Source organism: Pristis pectinata, chromosome 5 (assembly GCF_009764475.1).
Source record: "Pristis pectinata isolate sPriPec2 chromosome 5, sPriPec2.1.pri, whole genome shotgun sequence".
Taxonomy (NCBI): Eukaryota; Metazoa; Chordata; class Chondrichthyes; order Rhinopristiformes; family Pristidae; genus Pristis; species Pristis pectinata.
Genome location: NC_067409.1, coordinates 54,673,324 through 54,691,559, shown reverse-complemented (window position 1 = coordinate 54,691,559; position 18,236 = coordinate 54,673,324). Strand labels below are relative to the sequence as shown.

The following is an 18,236-nucleotide window of genomic DNA, read 5'->3' as shown; positions in this document are numbered from 1 at the left end:
TTCAAATTAACAACTGACCCAGCATCGACTGCAGCTTGTGGAATAAAGTGACAAACTTCTGCCATCTTTTGTTTCATAATAAAGTGTTCTTGCTCTTATTTTTTTTAAGATTATGCTTTCTGAACTTACACTTGCCAATCAGAACAAAAATAGGGCAGATATTATGCTTGACATCTTGAATGTGAGCAAGAAGACTAATGTAGGGTTAAAGAAAAAGCACAATAAAACTGTGTCAGGAAAACATACACAAAAGAAATCCAAACTTTTTTATTTAGTTTTCATGGAAAAATGGCATTGTGGGATTCAACCACCAAATCACTACGTATAATGCAATTAAAAATAAATGTTATTTAGTCACAATATGTTACTGTAATTTTCACGGCACAACACCTTAATTACAGATCCATGTGTCTTGCAAAATACCTAAAACAGTATCATAGAAGATTAGCTAATATTTTAAAAATCTTGCAGATGGTCTATCTCCAGCAAGCAACAGTTACTGAGTGCATGGATCCTAACACCATACTTTTTTGTGTCACAAGACTCAAACTTACCAGTTAACGTCCTTGCATCACATGGGGTTCTTTCAGCTGTCATTATGGCAGGTAGTCTTCCTGTCTACAGCAAAACCTCCTGTGTAGACTTATAAAAATCAAATCCGCCACACAAGATTTGCCTTGCCATTTCCTCCTCTTTCCCAACACCAACCCCCCACCTTTCATTCACTGAACATGCTGTCAAGCACACCAGCTTAAATGCTTAATACATATTTAATGGTTTTAATATCCAAGAACATAGCTTTTAATTCTTTACTGCTGGGGTCCTATTACAAAGGCTGCTCCCCAGCATCAAAAGACATAGTGCATTTATATAGTGACACTTCTGTCACTTTCTGCATCTACTAAGATAAGGAAGGATTTCTTATCTGTGGAATTCATTGCCACAGAGGGGTGGGGTAAGGGGTTTAAGGGTTATGAGGAGAAATCAGGACAATGAGGTTGAAAAAAAACATCCACGATTGAATGGCAGAGCAGACTCAATAGGCTGAATGACCTAATTCTGCTCCTATATCTTATGGTAATGGGAAATTGCCATTGTGAAGTGAGTGTTTTGAACTAAAACGAATTGCATGAAGCACAAGCATTTTGGCTGCAAAAAAAAATCAAAGCCTCAATTAAGTTTTGAGTTGATGCATTTAGGTTTGTATCAAAGGGATGTAAATTTATACATTCCATATCAAGTGCAACTTGCTTCACTGAATTTATTATTACTTCCTTAACCTGATTTGCAATTTATAGCCTAAGGATTCTTTTACTTAAAAAGTAAAAGTTGCAGATACCGAGATCACCAAGGGTGGAAATTTCTATTCTTGAAAATTTTAAACTAAGGTAAACCAGGTTTAAAGATTGAAAAGACGCTTGAAAATTTAACAGACCAGGTTAAGCACAACACTGAATTTACACTCCTAAGCAAGCTAAACCAAAATGGGCCAAGACCACAACCTCACCGCACGCAACCCCTCCCCCACTCAAGAAATTTCACTCTAATCAGAAGTGCATTTAGTGCTCCCAGACTTACACTACCAGTCCAGTTCCTTTCACTTCCTAGTTAACCTCACATTGCAGTCGTTAAAGATGCATGAAGACACAGCCAAAACTTTTCAGTTTGATACAGCCCTTATTCTGCTACCTGAAGAGAACAGGCAAACAGTTCACTTCAATTCAACAAATTAATTGTATTAAAAACAGAAAGTGCTGGAACCACTCAGCAGGTTAGACAGCATCTGTAGAAAAAGAAAGAGTTAACGTTTCAGTTCAAAGATCTGATTAATGGTCAAATGTCAACCCTGATTTCTTACTCCACAGATGCTGCCTGACCTGCTAAGTGTTTCCATCATTTTCTGTTTTTATTTCAAATTTCAGTAATCTGCAGTTTCTTTTTTTATTTTTGTAGAGCTTTGTTTGACTATTCCTTGGCAATTCTCCATTACCAGACATATAGTTACACAACTGGCATTTTTATTTAAAACTATGATTTTTTCTTCAAAGTAGTGATCTTGATGTTTAGTAAGGAAATAATTGCTGATACTGTGAAAAACATTGTGTTTAAGATGTCCAAAGCAGAAACTACTTGAGGTAACTATTACCTTTTTCAATGCCACTTTTTCCCACAACCATTCCCATCCATCAGGATACCTACCATTTCCCTCCTCAGTGACATGGCCCAAGATCATCCTTTCATCACAAGCTGTAAATCCTGCCAACTCCAACCAGATTCATATTCCAATATTACAAGGCCCAAGGAACTATGGATATCATACTTCACATACTTCCAAACACAACTTCTTGCATTCCATTCCTACAACTACCCTCACAATCAGCAACAAAGCTCTTTCATCTTTGGACAATGAACACATATTTCAAAGTTGGGCTACAAGTCAAGTTTTCACAAGATTTTCAGATTATAATTTGAAGCAGCATAGAACAGTACAGCACAAGAACAGGCCCTTCTGCCAACAATGTCTGCACCAACTATGATGCCTACCTAAATTAATCCCAGCTGTGCAAGGTCCATATCCCTCTATTCCCAGCCTGTTCACGTGTCTGCCTAAATGCTTCTTCATTGCAATAGGCTATTTTAACTCTGGGGGTTGGGGGGAGTCCAGACACTGCCAAATTTTTTTGTCAAACTGTTTCCTACCAAAATATCCAGCCCCATCCCTATGAAGCCAAAAAGATTAATTACCCAGCTAATTGACTATTTGGCCTTCAAAGTTTGAATTGTTTTCAATAATCTTTTCCTGACTTTCAGCTAATATTACAATGGCTTTTCTTCTAAGCAGAATTAAACCAAATATTCTTCTATTGCAAGCTGCAAATCCTGCAGCATGTATGTCAGTCCCTGAGCAGTACTGGCACATATGTTGCTATGAAACTGAAGGAAAGTCATACGCTTGTGACTTAATAGAATTGTACATTTCCCATTTTCATATAATCAGAGCTAAAAAGGATCAATTTGGCAGGCTCTTTGAAAGATCTTGCAAGAAGGCTGTTGTGTATCACTTCTACATATTTGTGACAGATTATGATCATTTAACAATGCCAACAGTGACTTTTAACTACCCTACAAAGCCCTGTTCAGCTTTCCAGAGGAAAACTCTGTCATACTCTTTAAAAAGAGACCATATAGATTAATACAGCTCCTTGGGAAATACAGCCACCTCGACTCAACAAACTTTTTAAGTGAAGCATTATCATTAGTACCTGCCTGTAAAATATCTTGTAAAAAGCATTACTCACCTTGTAAAGAGGATGAAGTAATTATCTTAAGACTCATTACCAAGGACAAAAAGAACAAAGTACCTGCTGACCAAAGGTGAATCTCATGCATGTGGATGCACCCAGCAGTTTGAGCATATTTAATGTAAGCAGGCTCTTATTTGCAAAATTGGTTTTCTGTTTTCCCACCCAATGCCCCCGCACCCTAGTCTGAATTCTTGACCTTGCAATTTTACATTATTAATCTTCAATAAATGGAACTTTGCATGCTTGCTTAACCACTAGAAAAAAAAACTCCCAGTACTTACAGTAGGCACCACTGCAAAATGTTTAAGAAGCCATGGGAGGTTGTAGAACTCAAGTGATTTTTTTTTAAAATCCAGGGTAATGCATATGCAAATCTGATACTAGATCTATATAGGACCTTTATTCAGGTAATTGTTATTACTGAGAGGATTTTTTTTAAAATACAGTGCTTAGTTATTTATCTGTAACTAAAGTGACTGCACTGGAGTTAAAAAGAGTACTACTGCCCTCCAGTGTCTATATATAAATACTGATGAACTTTGATCTTATTTATTACCAGGTCAGATTTTTAAAAAAAATAAACTGCATTTTATTTCTTTCAAGAATGGTTAACTCGTTTCAGTTTTCAATCGCATCTCTTTTCTTCCCCAGTGGGTTAGTTCAATTCAAATAAAGGGATCAATTTGTGTCTTATTTATCCTACTGCAAAGTGTGAGCATACTTAAAACATTCGCTACCGACAATCACCATTTAGTTCCAAAATTTTCTTTTCCTGAAGATTTCCTACATTTACCATTTCCTAGTATGATATACTGTTATATCTTTATATCAATTTCTGGACCGAATACAAGTCCACAAGAAACTTACCAGATAAGTCACCCATGCAGTTTGCTGTGCAGAACAGTTATACTAATCTTGCACTTCAGTAGACAATGTTATGACTACCATCCTCTAAAAGACAACAGGTTTTGTGGCTTTCATAAAAACAGGGGTAGTCAAATGGTTCTAAACTAAGCAAAAAATTAACTAAATGATAAAATTACAGATGATGCATGCAATGAATGCATCTGCTACTTTCAGAGTCCTTGACACTAAAGGACTGCTGTGTCAAATAAAGAGGATATTTTAGGTAGGGAATAGTTTGTTTTCAATCGAGTAATCATCTAAAAGACTACAACAGCTCAAATAGCTTGAAAGTCTTTTCACTTCAACCACTACTAGTAAACCATAATACTTATTGAACACAAAAATAGCATTAATATTCCACTTTCCTGACCTGTAAACTTCTCACTTGGAACTCAGTTCCTCATATAGATGTTTCATATGTAGAAATCCCTTTATTCATTGAATCTGCTTTCAATTAATGACTATCAAATTTCACAGAATAACCACTCTTTCCATATTACCATCCATGATATTTAACTTAATCTTGTATCTGTTCCTATTATCAATACTTACGGCTACACTATCAGTAATACAATCTGTACCAACTACATGGTATTACTGTTGAGCAGGATTACATGTAACGTTTATTAATAGGCACTATAGCTAACAGTTTCCTGGACCTTGAAAGGTGCTCTACAAGGTAGATTACGTACACAAATGCTAAACACTTATGATGTGATAAGCTGGAACCTAAGTGTTAGATAAAACAAATTCTCCTTGCAGCTGTTCATATTTGCAAAATGTGAATAAGTCTTCCTCTGGACAGTGCTTTGTTTACTACTGGCCATAAAATCCACATGCTGTATTTTCCAGCTGGAGTCACTGAATGATTACAAGTAATGTGAACACTTGGCTTTCCAGGCTGTTCCAGTCATACAGAGAGCAAAACAAGAAAAACATACTATACAAGGAAGCCATTCAGCCCATCTTGCCAAATCTGGCTTTGTAAAAACTAGCCCTCTCCTTGGTTCTTTCCCAGTAATTCTGGGAATGTCTCATTTACAAAGTAGAGAAGTAGCATTCAGGATGATATTAAGAACCTCAAGGGCCTGCAACAGGGCACCTGCGTAAGCAGCAGAAGAAGCAGACCACTTAAACTAAACACCCACCCAAACCATCTGCCCCATTCGTGAAGTCTGCAGTTCCCACAATGGCCTCAGCCACCCAAGAACCCATATGATCAGAGTGGAAATATATCATTCTCAATCTGAAGGACTGCTGAGAAGATGGAGCTTTGGGCATAATTTCATAATTTAAGAGAAATGTACGTTATTGACTGAGCCCAAACTGTAAGTTTGCTGAACTCAACTACTTTGAACTAAAGAACCATTAGGTCAACAATGTTTCTTGCCAATCAAAAAACTGAAGATGCTGGAAATTTGAAATTTCTTGTAATGTATGTTAATATTACACTATTGTCACTGGTTCATTGCTAAATTCAATTCCCTTGGTCTAGCAGTGGTCCTTTCAAGTCACATGTCCAGCTTTTCCCTAGTAAAATATATCTGTGAAAGATATCCAGTGAGTTGGCCACATACAGAGAATGCCACAATTGCAGCATTAGAAAACCTGAAATACTGCACCTGGCTTTAATAGCTCAGTTATAAATTTTGTCAATGTTAACATTCCTGATCAATATCTTCAGACATTAAGGGGGAGTGCACTCTCACAGCTGGCATTTGCAATTAACTTTTGCCAATTTCAAAGCTAGAATAAAACCCCACATACAAGGTAGGTGTATTAATTTGAGATTGATAATTTTGAAGCCAAGATATAGTTTTCCTATCCAGATGAACAACACACGAGTCAAATATCACACTAACTTTGACAATGTGTATGCAGTTTAGTTCCTTACTATGCAGCAACCGTCTCTCCCCATCTCTCACTGACTCCCTCAAGAAATGTTTTATTCAACACCAAAATTCACCAGGAAGCTTCACCATCAGCTCAGTCTGAATCACGATTTACATGCTCTCCTCTATCTCAGGTCAGGCAAGAAGACAAAGAACCAATTCAGTGCGCTTAAAGAACAATCACATCGTGGATGAGATGTCCATGAAGAATACTGAACTCCTGGTATAGAATTATGATACATTACTCAATGTATTCCACCTGTCAGTAGCAGCTTACAACTTTCAGGCACTAAAATTAGTATTGCCCTTGATCTGTACAATTGTCATTAAGCAATGAAACAGAGTAAATACAAACCATTTCAGAAGAGCAAAGACAGGGCAGGTTTAGTAACATCTTTATGGTGAAATCTGATTACGGTCTTGGAAGATGTTACCAGTTGATTGTTTTAAACTTTCCCTCATCTATATATTCTTTTTCCCACTCCCTTCCCACAAAACTGAATTTCCAAAGTTGCAGAAGAACAACATCCTGTCCATTGCCAACGAGTCAGACCATAAGAAATAAGAACAGGAATGGGCCAATGGCCCCTTAGGCCTACTCTGTCATTCTGTAAGATGACTAATCCAACTTTCCTAAAGTTTACTTTCCTGCTCTATTTCCATAACCCTTGTTTCCCCTATTGATCAGAAATCTTTCTCAGCTTTGAATATATTCAAAGATTTAATCTCCATTGCTTTCTGGGGCAAGGAATTCCAAAGACTTGCAACCCTCAGAGAAGAAATTCATCTTCATCCAAGTCTGAAATCTGTGTCTCCTTATATTGGCCCTGGACTCTCCAATGAGAATCAGAAATGGTTAGAAATGATCAGAAATTATCCCAGCATTTTCCCTGTCAAGACCCCCAAAATTCTTATATGTCTCAATAAGATTGCCTCTCATTCTTCCAACTTCCAATGAACAGACAGGGTGTCTGGTCAATCTGTCCTCATAAATCAATCCCTCCATATAGAGGATCATCCTTGTGAACTTTCTCTAATGTTACGGACTCAGTGAAAGTCCCTTTAAGATAGAGAGTGTGTGTGTATGTGTGTGTGGGGCGTGCTTATGTCAATAGAAGATAAAGGACGTAATGACGTTGTTGAAGAAGTTAGAAGAAGAAGAAGGAGATAGAGAGAGAGAAGGGAGAGAGACACCAGCCTGCTTGTTTTCTCTACCGATAGATGAGAAACAATAACTGTGTTTGCTACTGAAATCCATGTATGGAAGTTGGAAGTAATCCGGTGGAGTTCACTTTGTTGCTGACCTGTAGAAGGAAACAGGTATTTATGTGTGGACGACCACGATTCGGATGCTTTTCGGGGGGAGGAAGTCACTACCGAGTAAACACTGGAGTGTCGTTTGGGTTCCATCGTGGAACATTTGGATTTCATATGTACTCTCTCTATGTTCTCTACATCTACGTCTTATCTTCAGACAACGGTGGTTGTTGAAGAAGCCCTTGCTCATGTTTCACCTTATGGCTTGCGGAACTGAACTTTAAGAACCATTCCGGAACTTGGAGTTTGGGACTTTGCCACACACACACACACACACACACACACACACACACACACACACACACACACACGAAGAGTTTCGTTTTTGGGGTTAAAGTTGGAGGTTTAACATTTTTTGAATTCTAACATACTAACATTTTTACTTTTATTTTACGTATTATCATAAGTAGTGATTAATAAAATAGTTTTTAACACTGAATCATGCTCAGTGTGTTTCTTTTGTTGCTGGTTCGTGACACTAAACTCCCTCCAAAGATAATTCATCTTTTCTAAAATAAGACAACCAAAACTATACACAGTGCTATAGTTGTGGTCTCCCTGGTGCTGAGTAAAGTTGCTGTAATACTTTGGCCCAAGGGGCCAAATGGGCTCCTCTGCTTCTTATTTCAGCTATGGACAGAACGTTGTTCTTTTGTAACTTTGGAAATTCAATTTTGTGGAGAGAGGGAGGGAAAGAGAACACGTAGATGAAGGAAAATTTAAAACAATCCACCTGAAATAAAAGCCAGCATTTCCTGTTACCTGCTGTACCTGTATACTCGCTTCCTGCATTTCAGGAACAAGAACCCTCAATACCCCTTGTGCCACAGCTTTCTGCAGTCATTATCTGTTTAAATAATAATTTGCTTTATCATTCTTCCCTCCAAAGTAAAAAAACTTGACATTATATTCTGCTTGCCAACTTTTATTCCCCCAAATTACTTCAGTGATATCTCTGTAAACTGTTTCTTCCTCACAGTTTGCCTTCCACACACCCATTCACAAACTTGACAATACATTTGCATCCTTCCTCCCAATCACTAAATATTGTAAACAGCTACAGTCCAAGCACTGACCTGTGCAACATCCCAAAGTTTCCAACCTGAAAATTACACTCTTTTCCGTGCACCCTGAACATATTTTGAAAGATCCAAATTCATTACATTTGCTGTTCCCCTCTATCCATTCTGGCTGATACTTCCTCAAACAACTAATACATTTGTCACACAAATTTGTTTTCCCATTCATGAAGCCATGTAACTCAATTTGATCAGATTATAACTTCCCAAACGTTCTGCCTTTACCTCCTTAGTAACTGAATCTAATATTGTTTCTAATAAAGACAAGGCTTACAAGCCTACTTACACATTTCTTTCCATCCACTTTATTATTTAGTAAGGGCATTACATTAACAATTTTCCAATTTCTTGGTACCACTCCAAAAACTAAAGATTTTTTGGAAGGTTATAATCAATCGATCTATTCTATTGAATCATAAACAGAATCAGAAATTCTATGACAGAGAAGGCCATATGGCCACCATGCCTGTGCAAGCCAAAAAAGGGCTATGCACCCTAATTTCACCTTCATTAGACTATTGTTTATTGACTTCAGCTCTGCCTTCAATACAATAATCCCAAACAAGCATGTCACCAAACTCTGAGACCTAGGACTCAACACCTCCCTCTGTAACTGGATCCTTGACTTTCTAACCAACAGACCGCAATCAGTGAGGATCGGCAGCAATACCTTCGGCACAATTATTCTCAACACTGGTGCCCCACAAGGCTGCATCCTCAGCCCTCTACTCTACTCCCTATACACTCATGACTGTGTGGCCAGATTCTGCTCTAACTCATCTGCAAGTTTGCAGATGATACCATTGTTGTAAGCCGTATCTCAAAGAGCGATGAGTCGGAGTATAGGAAGGAGATAGAGAGCTTAGTGGAATGGTGTCATGACAATAATCTTTCCCTCAATGTCAACAAAACAAAAGAGCTGGTCATTGACTTAAGGAAAGGAGGCGGTGTACACGCACCTGTCTACATCAATGGTGCTGAGGTTGAGAACTTCAAGTTCCTGGGAGTAAACATCACCAACAGCCTGTCCTGGTCAAATCACACAGATGCCATGGCCAAGAAAGCTCACCAGCACCTCTACTTCCTCAGGAGGCTAAAGAAGTTTGGTTTGTCCCCTTTGACTCTCACCAACTTTTACCAATGCACCACAGAAAGCATCCTATCTGGATGTATCACTGATTGGCACAGCAACTGCTCTGCCCAGGACCGCAAGAAACTGCAGAGAGTTATGGACAAGGCCCAGCACATCACGGACACCAGCCTCCCCTCCTTGGACTCTGTCTTTACCTCTTGTTGTCTTGGTGAAGCAGCCAGCATAATCAAAGACCACACCCACCTGGGTCATTCTCTCTTCTTCCATTGGGTAGAAGATACAGATACAGGAGTCTGAGGGCACGTACCACCAGACTTAAGGACAGCTTCTACCCCACTGTGATAAGACTATTGAACGGTTCCCTTATACAATGAGATGGACTATGACCTCACCATCTACCTTGTTGTGACCTTGCACCTTATTGCACTGCACTTTCTCTGTAGCTGTGACACTTTGTATTGTTATTGTTTTTACCTGTACTACATCAATGCACTCTGTACTGACTCAATGTAACTGCACTGTGCAATGAATTGACCTGTACGACTGGTATGCAAGACAATAATAAACCAATACCGTAACCTTGCAGGTTACAGTTCTTCCAAAATGTTTCTAAAACGTGGTAAAATGTTTCATCTCTATCACTCAAGTTTCGAACATTGCCACCCTTGGGATTCAACAAATTTTCCTGATTGCCACTGGAATCCTTCTACCAATTACTTTAAATCAATGCTGCTTGCCTTTCCATTCTTCAGTAAAGGGAAATAGATCTTTCTTATTTACTCTAAACAAGCCAATCAATTAAAACACCTTAACCAAGTCCCCCTTCTGCTTCTTCTGTGCCAAAGAAAACAATTCTAGTCTATCCAATGTTTCCCCCAAGCTATTTTTTTCTAGTTCTGCCAATAAAAACACTGCCATCTTCTCTCCTTCTGCACTGGTCTCCCTTGTAGTCCTTAATAAGCCCCATGGTTTTCTTCTTTTATATACGTTAAATATTTTGTATTTGCTTTGATTTTACTTCCCAATATCTTTGCAAGCCCTTCCTTTACTTTCTTACATTTTCTTTTTAAATGTGTTTTGAAGGTCCTGGAAAGCTGGCTAATTGATCCCAAATTTCCTGACAACGCATCCACTTGATCAATATCACCTGCTCCACCTATGGCAGTGTCTACAAATCCCTACAGAAAAAGGCGGCAAAGCTAGTAGAGATGCTGCCTCACAACTCCAGAAATTCAGGGTCAATCCTGACCACCAGTGCTATGTGAAGTTTGGATGTTCTCCTTCTGACTGCACGGTTTTCCCCCCCCAGATACTCCGCTTTCCTCCCACATCCCAATGACATGCAGGTTGGAAGGTTAATTGGCCACTGCCAATTGCCCTTCATGTGTAGATGAGTGGTGGCATTCAGGGGGAATTGATGGGAAAATGGGAAGAATAGGTTACAGGGAACATTATTGGGAGAATGAGGTTGCCCTGTGAGCCAGCACAGACTCAATGGGTTGAAAAAGACTTGTGTTGGAAGGAAATTTGATCAAATAGGTCATTTTCCAGTTAACAAGATGCAGCAAGTGATGTACTACAGAGATCAATACAGGAGTCCCAATTTTTTTTTAAACACTTATATCAGACAGATAAAGATATAAAAGATGAGAGGAAAGTAAATTGTGAAAGGGGAACATGGAGCCTTCCAAACAATGTAGAGACATGATGTGAATTGGAAAAGATCTGGTAAATGAAGGATAATGCAGAAAAATTAAGTTGTTCATTTTGACAGGAAGGTACATTATCTAAATGGTGAGAGATTGCAGAGCATCTGGTGTATTAGTGCACGACTCACTAATGACTAGTATGCAGAAACAGTAAGTAACTTGGGAAGCTATATTTTATTGTGAGGGAAGTGAATGCTTAAGTGGAAAGGTCATGCTTCATGTTCAATGAGTATCGGCAAGACCTTATCTGCAGTACCAAGTACAATATTGGCCTCATTATCTAAAGAGCATGTTAATGCAGTTCAGAAAAGATCAACGAGGACCTACACCTGGAATGGGCAGGCTGGTTCAAAATAAGATGCACAAGCTAGGCTTGTCTCCACATAAATTCAGAAGAGTGAGCAGTCACCTCTCTGGAATTTAAGATCTTGAATGGTCTTGACAGGGTTAGCAGTGAGAGGACGTTTCCTCTTGAGGGAGAATCTAGAATGCATCACAATTTAAAAAAATGGTCACCAATTTAAAGTGATGAGGCAATTTCTTTTCCTCAGAGGACCATGTGTCTTTGAAACCCTCTTCCTCAAAGGACATTGCAAGTAAACTTCTTGATTATTAGAGAGGTAAGTAGACACTTGTTAAGCAAAGTGAAAGATTTCTGCACATAGACAAGAATGTGGAATTAAGATTAAAATTGGATCAGCCATAGTCTTAATAAACGTTGGAGCAGGCTTGAGGGTCCAAGTGACCTTCTCCTAATCCTCATTTGTCTGTTCATCACAGAACACTATTGAAAGCAAGTCATCCTAACCTGGCAAGAGGCTGCATCAGAGTACCATAGCAACTGACATACCATGACCAGTTTTTGCAATATAGACCTGCATTACAAATGCACCAGGTTTTACTGCAAATTATGCTTACCCTTGCAAAGATAATTTGATTAGAGTGCTGAAAGGCAATTTAATTTTCCACTACATATACTAGTGAAATAACAACGTTGAATTAAAAAAATGATAAGCTTTAAGACTCTAAATAGTCAGGAAACTCTCTTTCCCAACTTCACCACCACTCAGTTAGTATCAAAGACATATAAAACTTATTTCTCAATGACAAACATAATTGCAAAACAATCACAAATGTTTTGCATACAAACACAGAGAGGGTTGCCGAGAATGTACAAAGCATAAAATGGTCACAACATAGGCGGCCATTTGGCCCATCGATTCCTTGCCAGCCTTTTTTTTAGGGGGGGGGGATTAAGGGTTTGCAGGTGTGATGGGCGGGGAGCCGTGGGCTTCAGGGATGATGGGGAGAGGAGCCGTGGGCTCCAGTTGTTGGGAAGGCCGGTGGAGATGAGAGCCCCGGCCGCTCCTTACTCACAGCGGGTTCCACCTCTCGGGCAGCCGGCGGCGCAGAGAGATCCTGTCGCTCACATATATGTTGATCTGATGTTTGTTGATCGCCTCATCCTCCTTCTTCTTCTCTTCGCCCTGCAGCTCCAGGCGAACCGCTTTGCCCAGCTCCCCCAAAGCGTTCACGTCCAGCGGCGGCTTCTCGTCAACGGGTCGCCTCAGCTGCTCGTACTCGGCGTCGGTGTAGCCACCGCCGCCTCCTGCCGCCGCCGCAGCGGGGACTTGCCGCTCCGCTCCCCGCTCCTTCTCGTCCTCCCGCCCGCTCCGGCTCAGGATCACGAAGCCCACGACGATCATTCCGAAGAAGATCAGCAGGAACGACTTGGCGCGCCGCCGCCGGCCCAGCACCATCGTCCTCTGCAGCGGCCACCGACCCCGAGCTCTGGAGCCACACGCCGGGGCGGGGGGGTGGGTCGGGGTGCAGCAGGCCTGCGGTCACCGAGCCACCTCCACCTCCGCCCCCCCGGGTCACAACGACCACGCTCGCATGTCCCGCCGCGAACTCTGCCAACCAACCCCGGAACTGCGGCCGCCGACGTCACCCGGAGACAGGAGCGGGCGGGGCCAAAGACGGAAGCCAGCCGAATGTTGAAGCGTCGTCAGGGAGACGGCAATTTGACGGACGCGGCTTGAGCACCTGGTGGCAGCCGCTGGTCGGTGACCGGCGTTCGCCGCCGGCGCGCCGTGAACCGCTCTCGGCCGAGACCGGCGTCAGGCAAAGGCTGCGACATCGCCCTGTTTTCTCAGTCTGGCCACCAAGTTGCAGCTCGACGACAAGAATCTTCACAGGGAAGTGGAGTTAATATTTCTCAGTGACAGGGAAGGAGTCCTTTCGGCCCATTGAGTCCATGCCGGCCCTCAGAGCATTCCCATGAGTCCCATTTCCCCCAGTTATTTTCCTGTAACCTAGTCTCACCCACATGTCCATCAACTCTTGGAAAATTTGATTGTGTTTCTTTGAAGAGGTGACAAAGGATTGAGGAGGGTGGGGCAATAGACGTTGTCTACATAGGCGTTAGCAGGGCCTTTGACAAGGTCCCACACTGTAGGCTGGTCTGGAAGGTTTGATCACATGGGATCCAAGGGTGAGCTAGCCCATTGGTTACAAAATTAGCTCGGTGGAAGGAGTCAGTGCATGGTACTGGAAGGTTGTTTTTCAGATTGGAGGCCTGTGACCAGTGGTGTGCCACAGGGATCAGTGCCGGGTCCTCTGTTGTTTGTCATCTATAGTAACAATTTGGATGAGGATGCAGTTGGCTTAGTTTGCAAATGACAAAAAAATTGGTGGTATAGTGGACAGTTAAGAGGATTATCTAAGATTACAACAGGATCTAGATCAACTGGGGAAGTGAGCCAACAATGGCAGATAGAATTTAACTGGGACAAGTGGAAGGTGTTGCACTTTGGTAAGTTAAACCAGGGCAGGACTTGCACGGCAAATGGTAGAGCCCTGGGGAGTGTTGTGGAACAGAAATATCTAGGGATACATGTACATAGTTCCTTGAAGGTGGTGCCACAGGTGGACAGGGTGGTAAAGAACGTGTTTGGCCCACTTGCTTTCAACCTTCAGGGCACTGAGCACAAGAGTTGGGATGTCATGTTACAACTGTACAAGTCACTAGTGAGACTACATTTGGAATATTGTGTGCAATTCTGGTTGCTCAGCTATAGGAAGGATGTAATTAAGGTGGAAAGGGTACAGAAAATATGAGAATGCTACCAGGACTGAGGGGGCTTGAGTTATAAGGGGAGACTGAATAGGCTGGGAAGTTTTTCCCCGGAGCGTAGGAGGCTGAGGGGTGATCTTATAGAGGTGCATAAAATCATGATGGGCATGGGTAAAGTGAAAGATCAGATTCCTTTTCCAGGGTAGGGAAGTCTTAAACTAGAGGGCATGGGTTTAAGGTGAGAAGGGAAAGATTTTAAAAGGGACCTGAGGAGTAACTTTTTCACACAGGGTGGTGGATATATGGTATGAGCTGCCAGATGAAGCTGTGGAGGTGGGTACAATTACAATGCTTAAAAAACATTTAGACAGGTACATGGATAGGAAGGGTTTAGAGGGAAATCGGCCAAACACAGGCAAATGGGACTATCTCAGTTAAACAACTTGGTTGGCGTGGATGAGTTGGGCTGAAGGGCCTGTTTTCATGCTGTATGATTCTAAAACTCCCCTGGCACCAAGATCATAGTCTGCCACGTAATAGTAATTCTTGCCTGGTTGTATGCTTTAGAGATACGGACAATTTACAATAGGCACCTCAAAGGTTTAGAAAATTGCTATGAATCCTGTCTCTGCAAACACCTCCAAATCTATTGACAGCATAAGTGAACTATTATCGATGTTTCCTCCAAAGCTAACATCACCAGCATTAGGGCTCTGATTATTGTCATAATTATGGGAACGGAGCATCGGTTAAATTGACAGACGAGCAATCCAGAAATCTGAATTGATAATTTTAATAATCTGGAGACCCAGTTCAAAGACCACCACAGCAACTAGCTTTAGTAATGGTAACCAGGAAAACTACCAGATTGGTTTACTAATATCCTTCAGAGGAGGAAATTTGCCATCCTTATTGGTCTGGCTTGAATGTGACTCCAGACCTACCCTGTGAGGTTCACTCTTAAATGTCCTCTGAAGTGGCCTGGAAAGTCACTCAGTTGTACAAATACAACTACATTTGGACTGCAGCAGTTAATGAAGGTGGCTTACCACCATCCTCTCAATAGCTCTTTGGGATGGACAATAATGCTGACCTTTCTGCTGATGCCCAGATCTCAAAATTGAATATATTTAAAAAAAAATCTGTTCTGGTGGGTGGCCTATGTCTTCTAAATGGCTGACATCATATTCTCAAAAGAAGCAATCTGCTCCAAGTCCTGTCACAGCAAGCCATTTCTAGAAGGACAGAGAAGATGCTTCAAGGGTGTTTGCAATGCCTCCTTCAAAAACAATTTAGCATCTTCACTGACTCGTAGGAGTTCCTAGCTCATGGCACTGCAAAATGGAAAAAGTCATTTAGAAGAAACTGGACACTCTAGGGGACAAGGAGTCCAAACACAAACAGAGGAAGTTTGCAACAATTCAAGCAATCCACCCATATGGTCCTTAAAGCTTCAGTTATTGCATCTGTGGCAGCTTCTGCTGATCTGCTTAGGCTACTGTTTTGAATCAAACACCACTGAGAGTACACTAATCCTCTATTTGACGAATTCAAAAATGCAGGGAGAGTTTTGATGTGAGATTTTCAATTGTTAGAATACACTGATTTTAATATACAATTAGAGACAGGAGATGATTGACAATTAACAGATACTGATATAACCATATATGGATATTACTGATGGACATGTGGCTGTTTTGGTCTACTCTACTTGTCCTTTTTAATGTTTACAATACTTCTTTGTGGTCAACTATCCTCTAACTTTAGGTAACATTCAGAGCTTGGCATACAACGATTGAAACAACTCACTCACCTTCCCCATCAAGTTTCATCTACCCCACCTATGGCGAAATCCATAGATCCCACATCGGACCTATTTGACACCACAGAAATGCGGCGTAAGCAAGTCATCCCAGAACGCAAGGACCTGCCTAAGGGAAGAGAAGAAATATTTACTGTGAGTTGTAACACCTATTATCCCAAAGAGTTTTAACATCTATTATACATTAAAGTTATTTGGTGAGTCACAACATTCCATGTAAATCTGTTCTAAAGTTCTGACTCTGGACCTGCAGGACCAGTTCCACCTGTAAGTGGGATCATGTTTTCCTGTGCAATTATACTCACAGCCTCTGCTTGTGAGGTAACATCATGTGATGGAGTGGGAAAGTGGTATTTCATAAAAATATAACATTGGCAAGTAACATATTTGGGGCACATTTTGCATTTTTAATGAAGCCCCATTTATTCCCACATTTTCCAGGACTAAATCAAATTCTTTCCACCTGAATTTCAATAGAAGATGACAAGGAAATCCTGGAATATACAAGAAGGATTCAAATTCTTTCCATCTATAAGGATTTATTCAGTAAATATTACATATCTCTTGGTCCCACAGCTATTCTACTGCCCCCTCCTTATCCCAACCCCTTGCTCCATGCATCCTGCTGGCAATAATATTGTAGTCACATTATCAATCTTCTCCATTACTTAAAGAAATGAATTTCATCAAATACAATTTGTCTTCAACAGATATGTGCGGGCTGTTATTAACCTTCAAAATGACAATTTTGTGCTGGATTATTGTCACCAGCGATGTTAGGCTCTCTCCCATAATTGCTAGAATTATTCACCTTCCTTTTATTTGAGTTATGCAACCTCTGCAATGTTCCAATCCTCTGGCGGCATTCCCACATTTAAGAAAAACTGTAGGATTACAAGTAGATCCTCCACCAGCTCTATCGTTCCTCTTTCAGGAATATAGGGTGAAGCCCAAGCACATAAAGATTTTCTTTTACTTTGAGCAGTACTAAAATAAAGAAACACAATAAATTTCCAGCATGATTGCATATAACTTGGAAGGTAAACTGGAGATGATGGTGTTACCTGCTGCTCTTGTTCTCACTGTCCTCACAGGTTTGCATGGTGTCGTTGAAGAAATCCTAGTGAGTTCCCAAGTGGATCTTACAGATGACACACACTTTAGCCACAGGGCACTGGTGATGCAGGGGTGGTGGATGTAGTACCATTCAGATGAATTGCTTTGCCTTTGATGGTATTGTTGGAGCTGCTCTCATCCAAGCAAGTGGACAAGTCATACTCCTGACTTGTATCTTGCAGATGGTAGAAAGGCATTGGGGAATCAAGATATGAGACATTAACTGCAGGATATGTGCCCTCTGGTGCAATATTTGTGTGGCTGGTCCAGATAAGTTCCTGTACAGTCCCCCAAGATGTGGATAAGGAGGGATTCTGTGATGGCAATAGGATTGAATTGGGAGAGGAAGGAGAGTATGAATAGTTAGATGCTCTCTTGGTTATTGTTCATTGCCTGTCACTTGTCACTTACTTGCCATTTATCAGTGCCAGCCTGAAATTTTTCCAGGCACAGGTTGCTTTGTTATCCAAGGAAATGCAAGTAAAATGAACATCATGTAATCATCTGGTCTTTTGATGAAAGGGATGATCAGCCATAAGAAACATAATGCTGTTTGGCCAAAAGACAACTGTAGAGACGTCCAAGCGTCGAGAATGATTGATCTTCATCAACAACACCAATCTTCCTTTATGCTCAGTATGACTCCAACCAACAGAGTTTTCTTCAACACCCAGTTTTACGAAGGCTCCTCAATACAAGTTTAGCCTTGACATCATGGGCTGTCATTCTCACACTGTTTCTGGAATTCCACTCTTGGATCCATGTTTAGAGGGCTGGGTCCAAGTGGTCCCAGCAAAACCCAAACTGTAAGTTGTTGCTGACTAAGTGCCACTGAATAGCATTTTCAACAGTACTTTCCCTCACTTTGTTAGTGATTAGGAGTAGAATGACATGGAAGTAATCAGCCATATGTGACTTTTT

The 18,236-nt window shown here is 40.9% G+C and overlaps 1 protein-coding gene across 1 annotated transcript in view; it reads right to left on the bottom strand.

Moving 5' to 3' along the window:
* Positions 1-13,241, bottom strand: part of galnt12 (UDP-N-acetyl-alpha-D-galactosamine:polypeptide N-acetylgalactosaminyltransferase 12) — a 46,452-nt gene extending 33,211 nt beyond the window's left edge. The window contains exon 1 of the mRNA XM_052016743.1: positions 12,679-13,241. Within this exon, the coding sequence (XP_051872703.1) occupies positions 12,679-13,061 (383 nt within the window). The 5' untranslated portion in view covers positions 13,062-13,241. The remainder of the gene's footprint in view (positions 1-12,678) is intronic.
* Between the last annotated feature and the right edge of the window lie 4,995 nt (positions 13,242-18,236).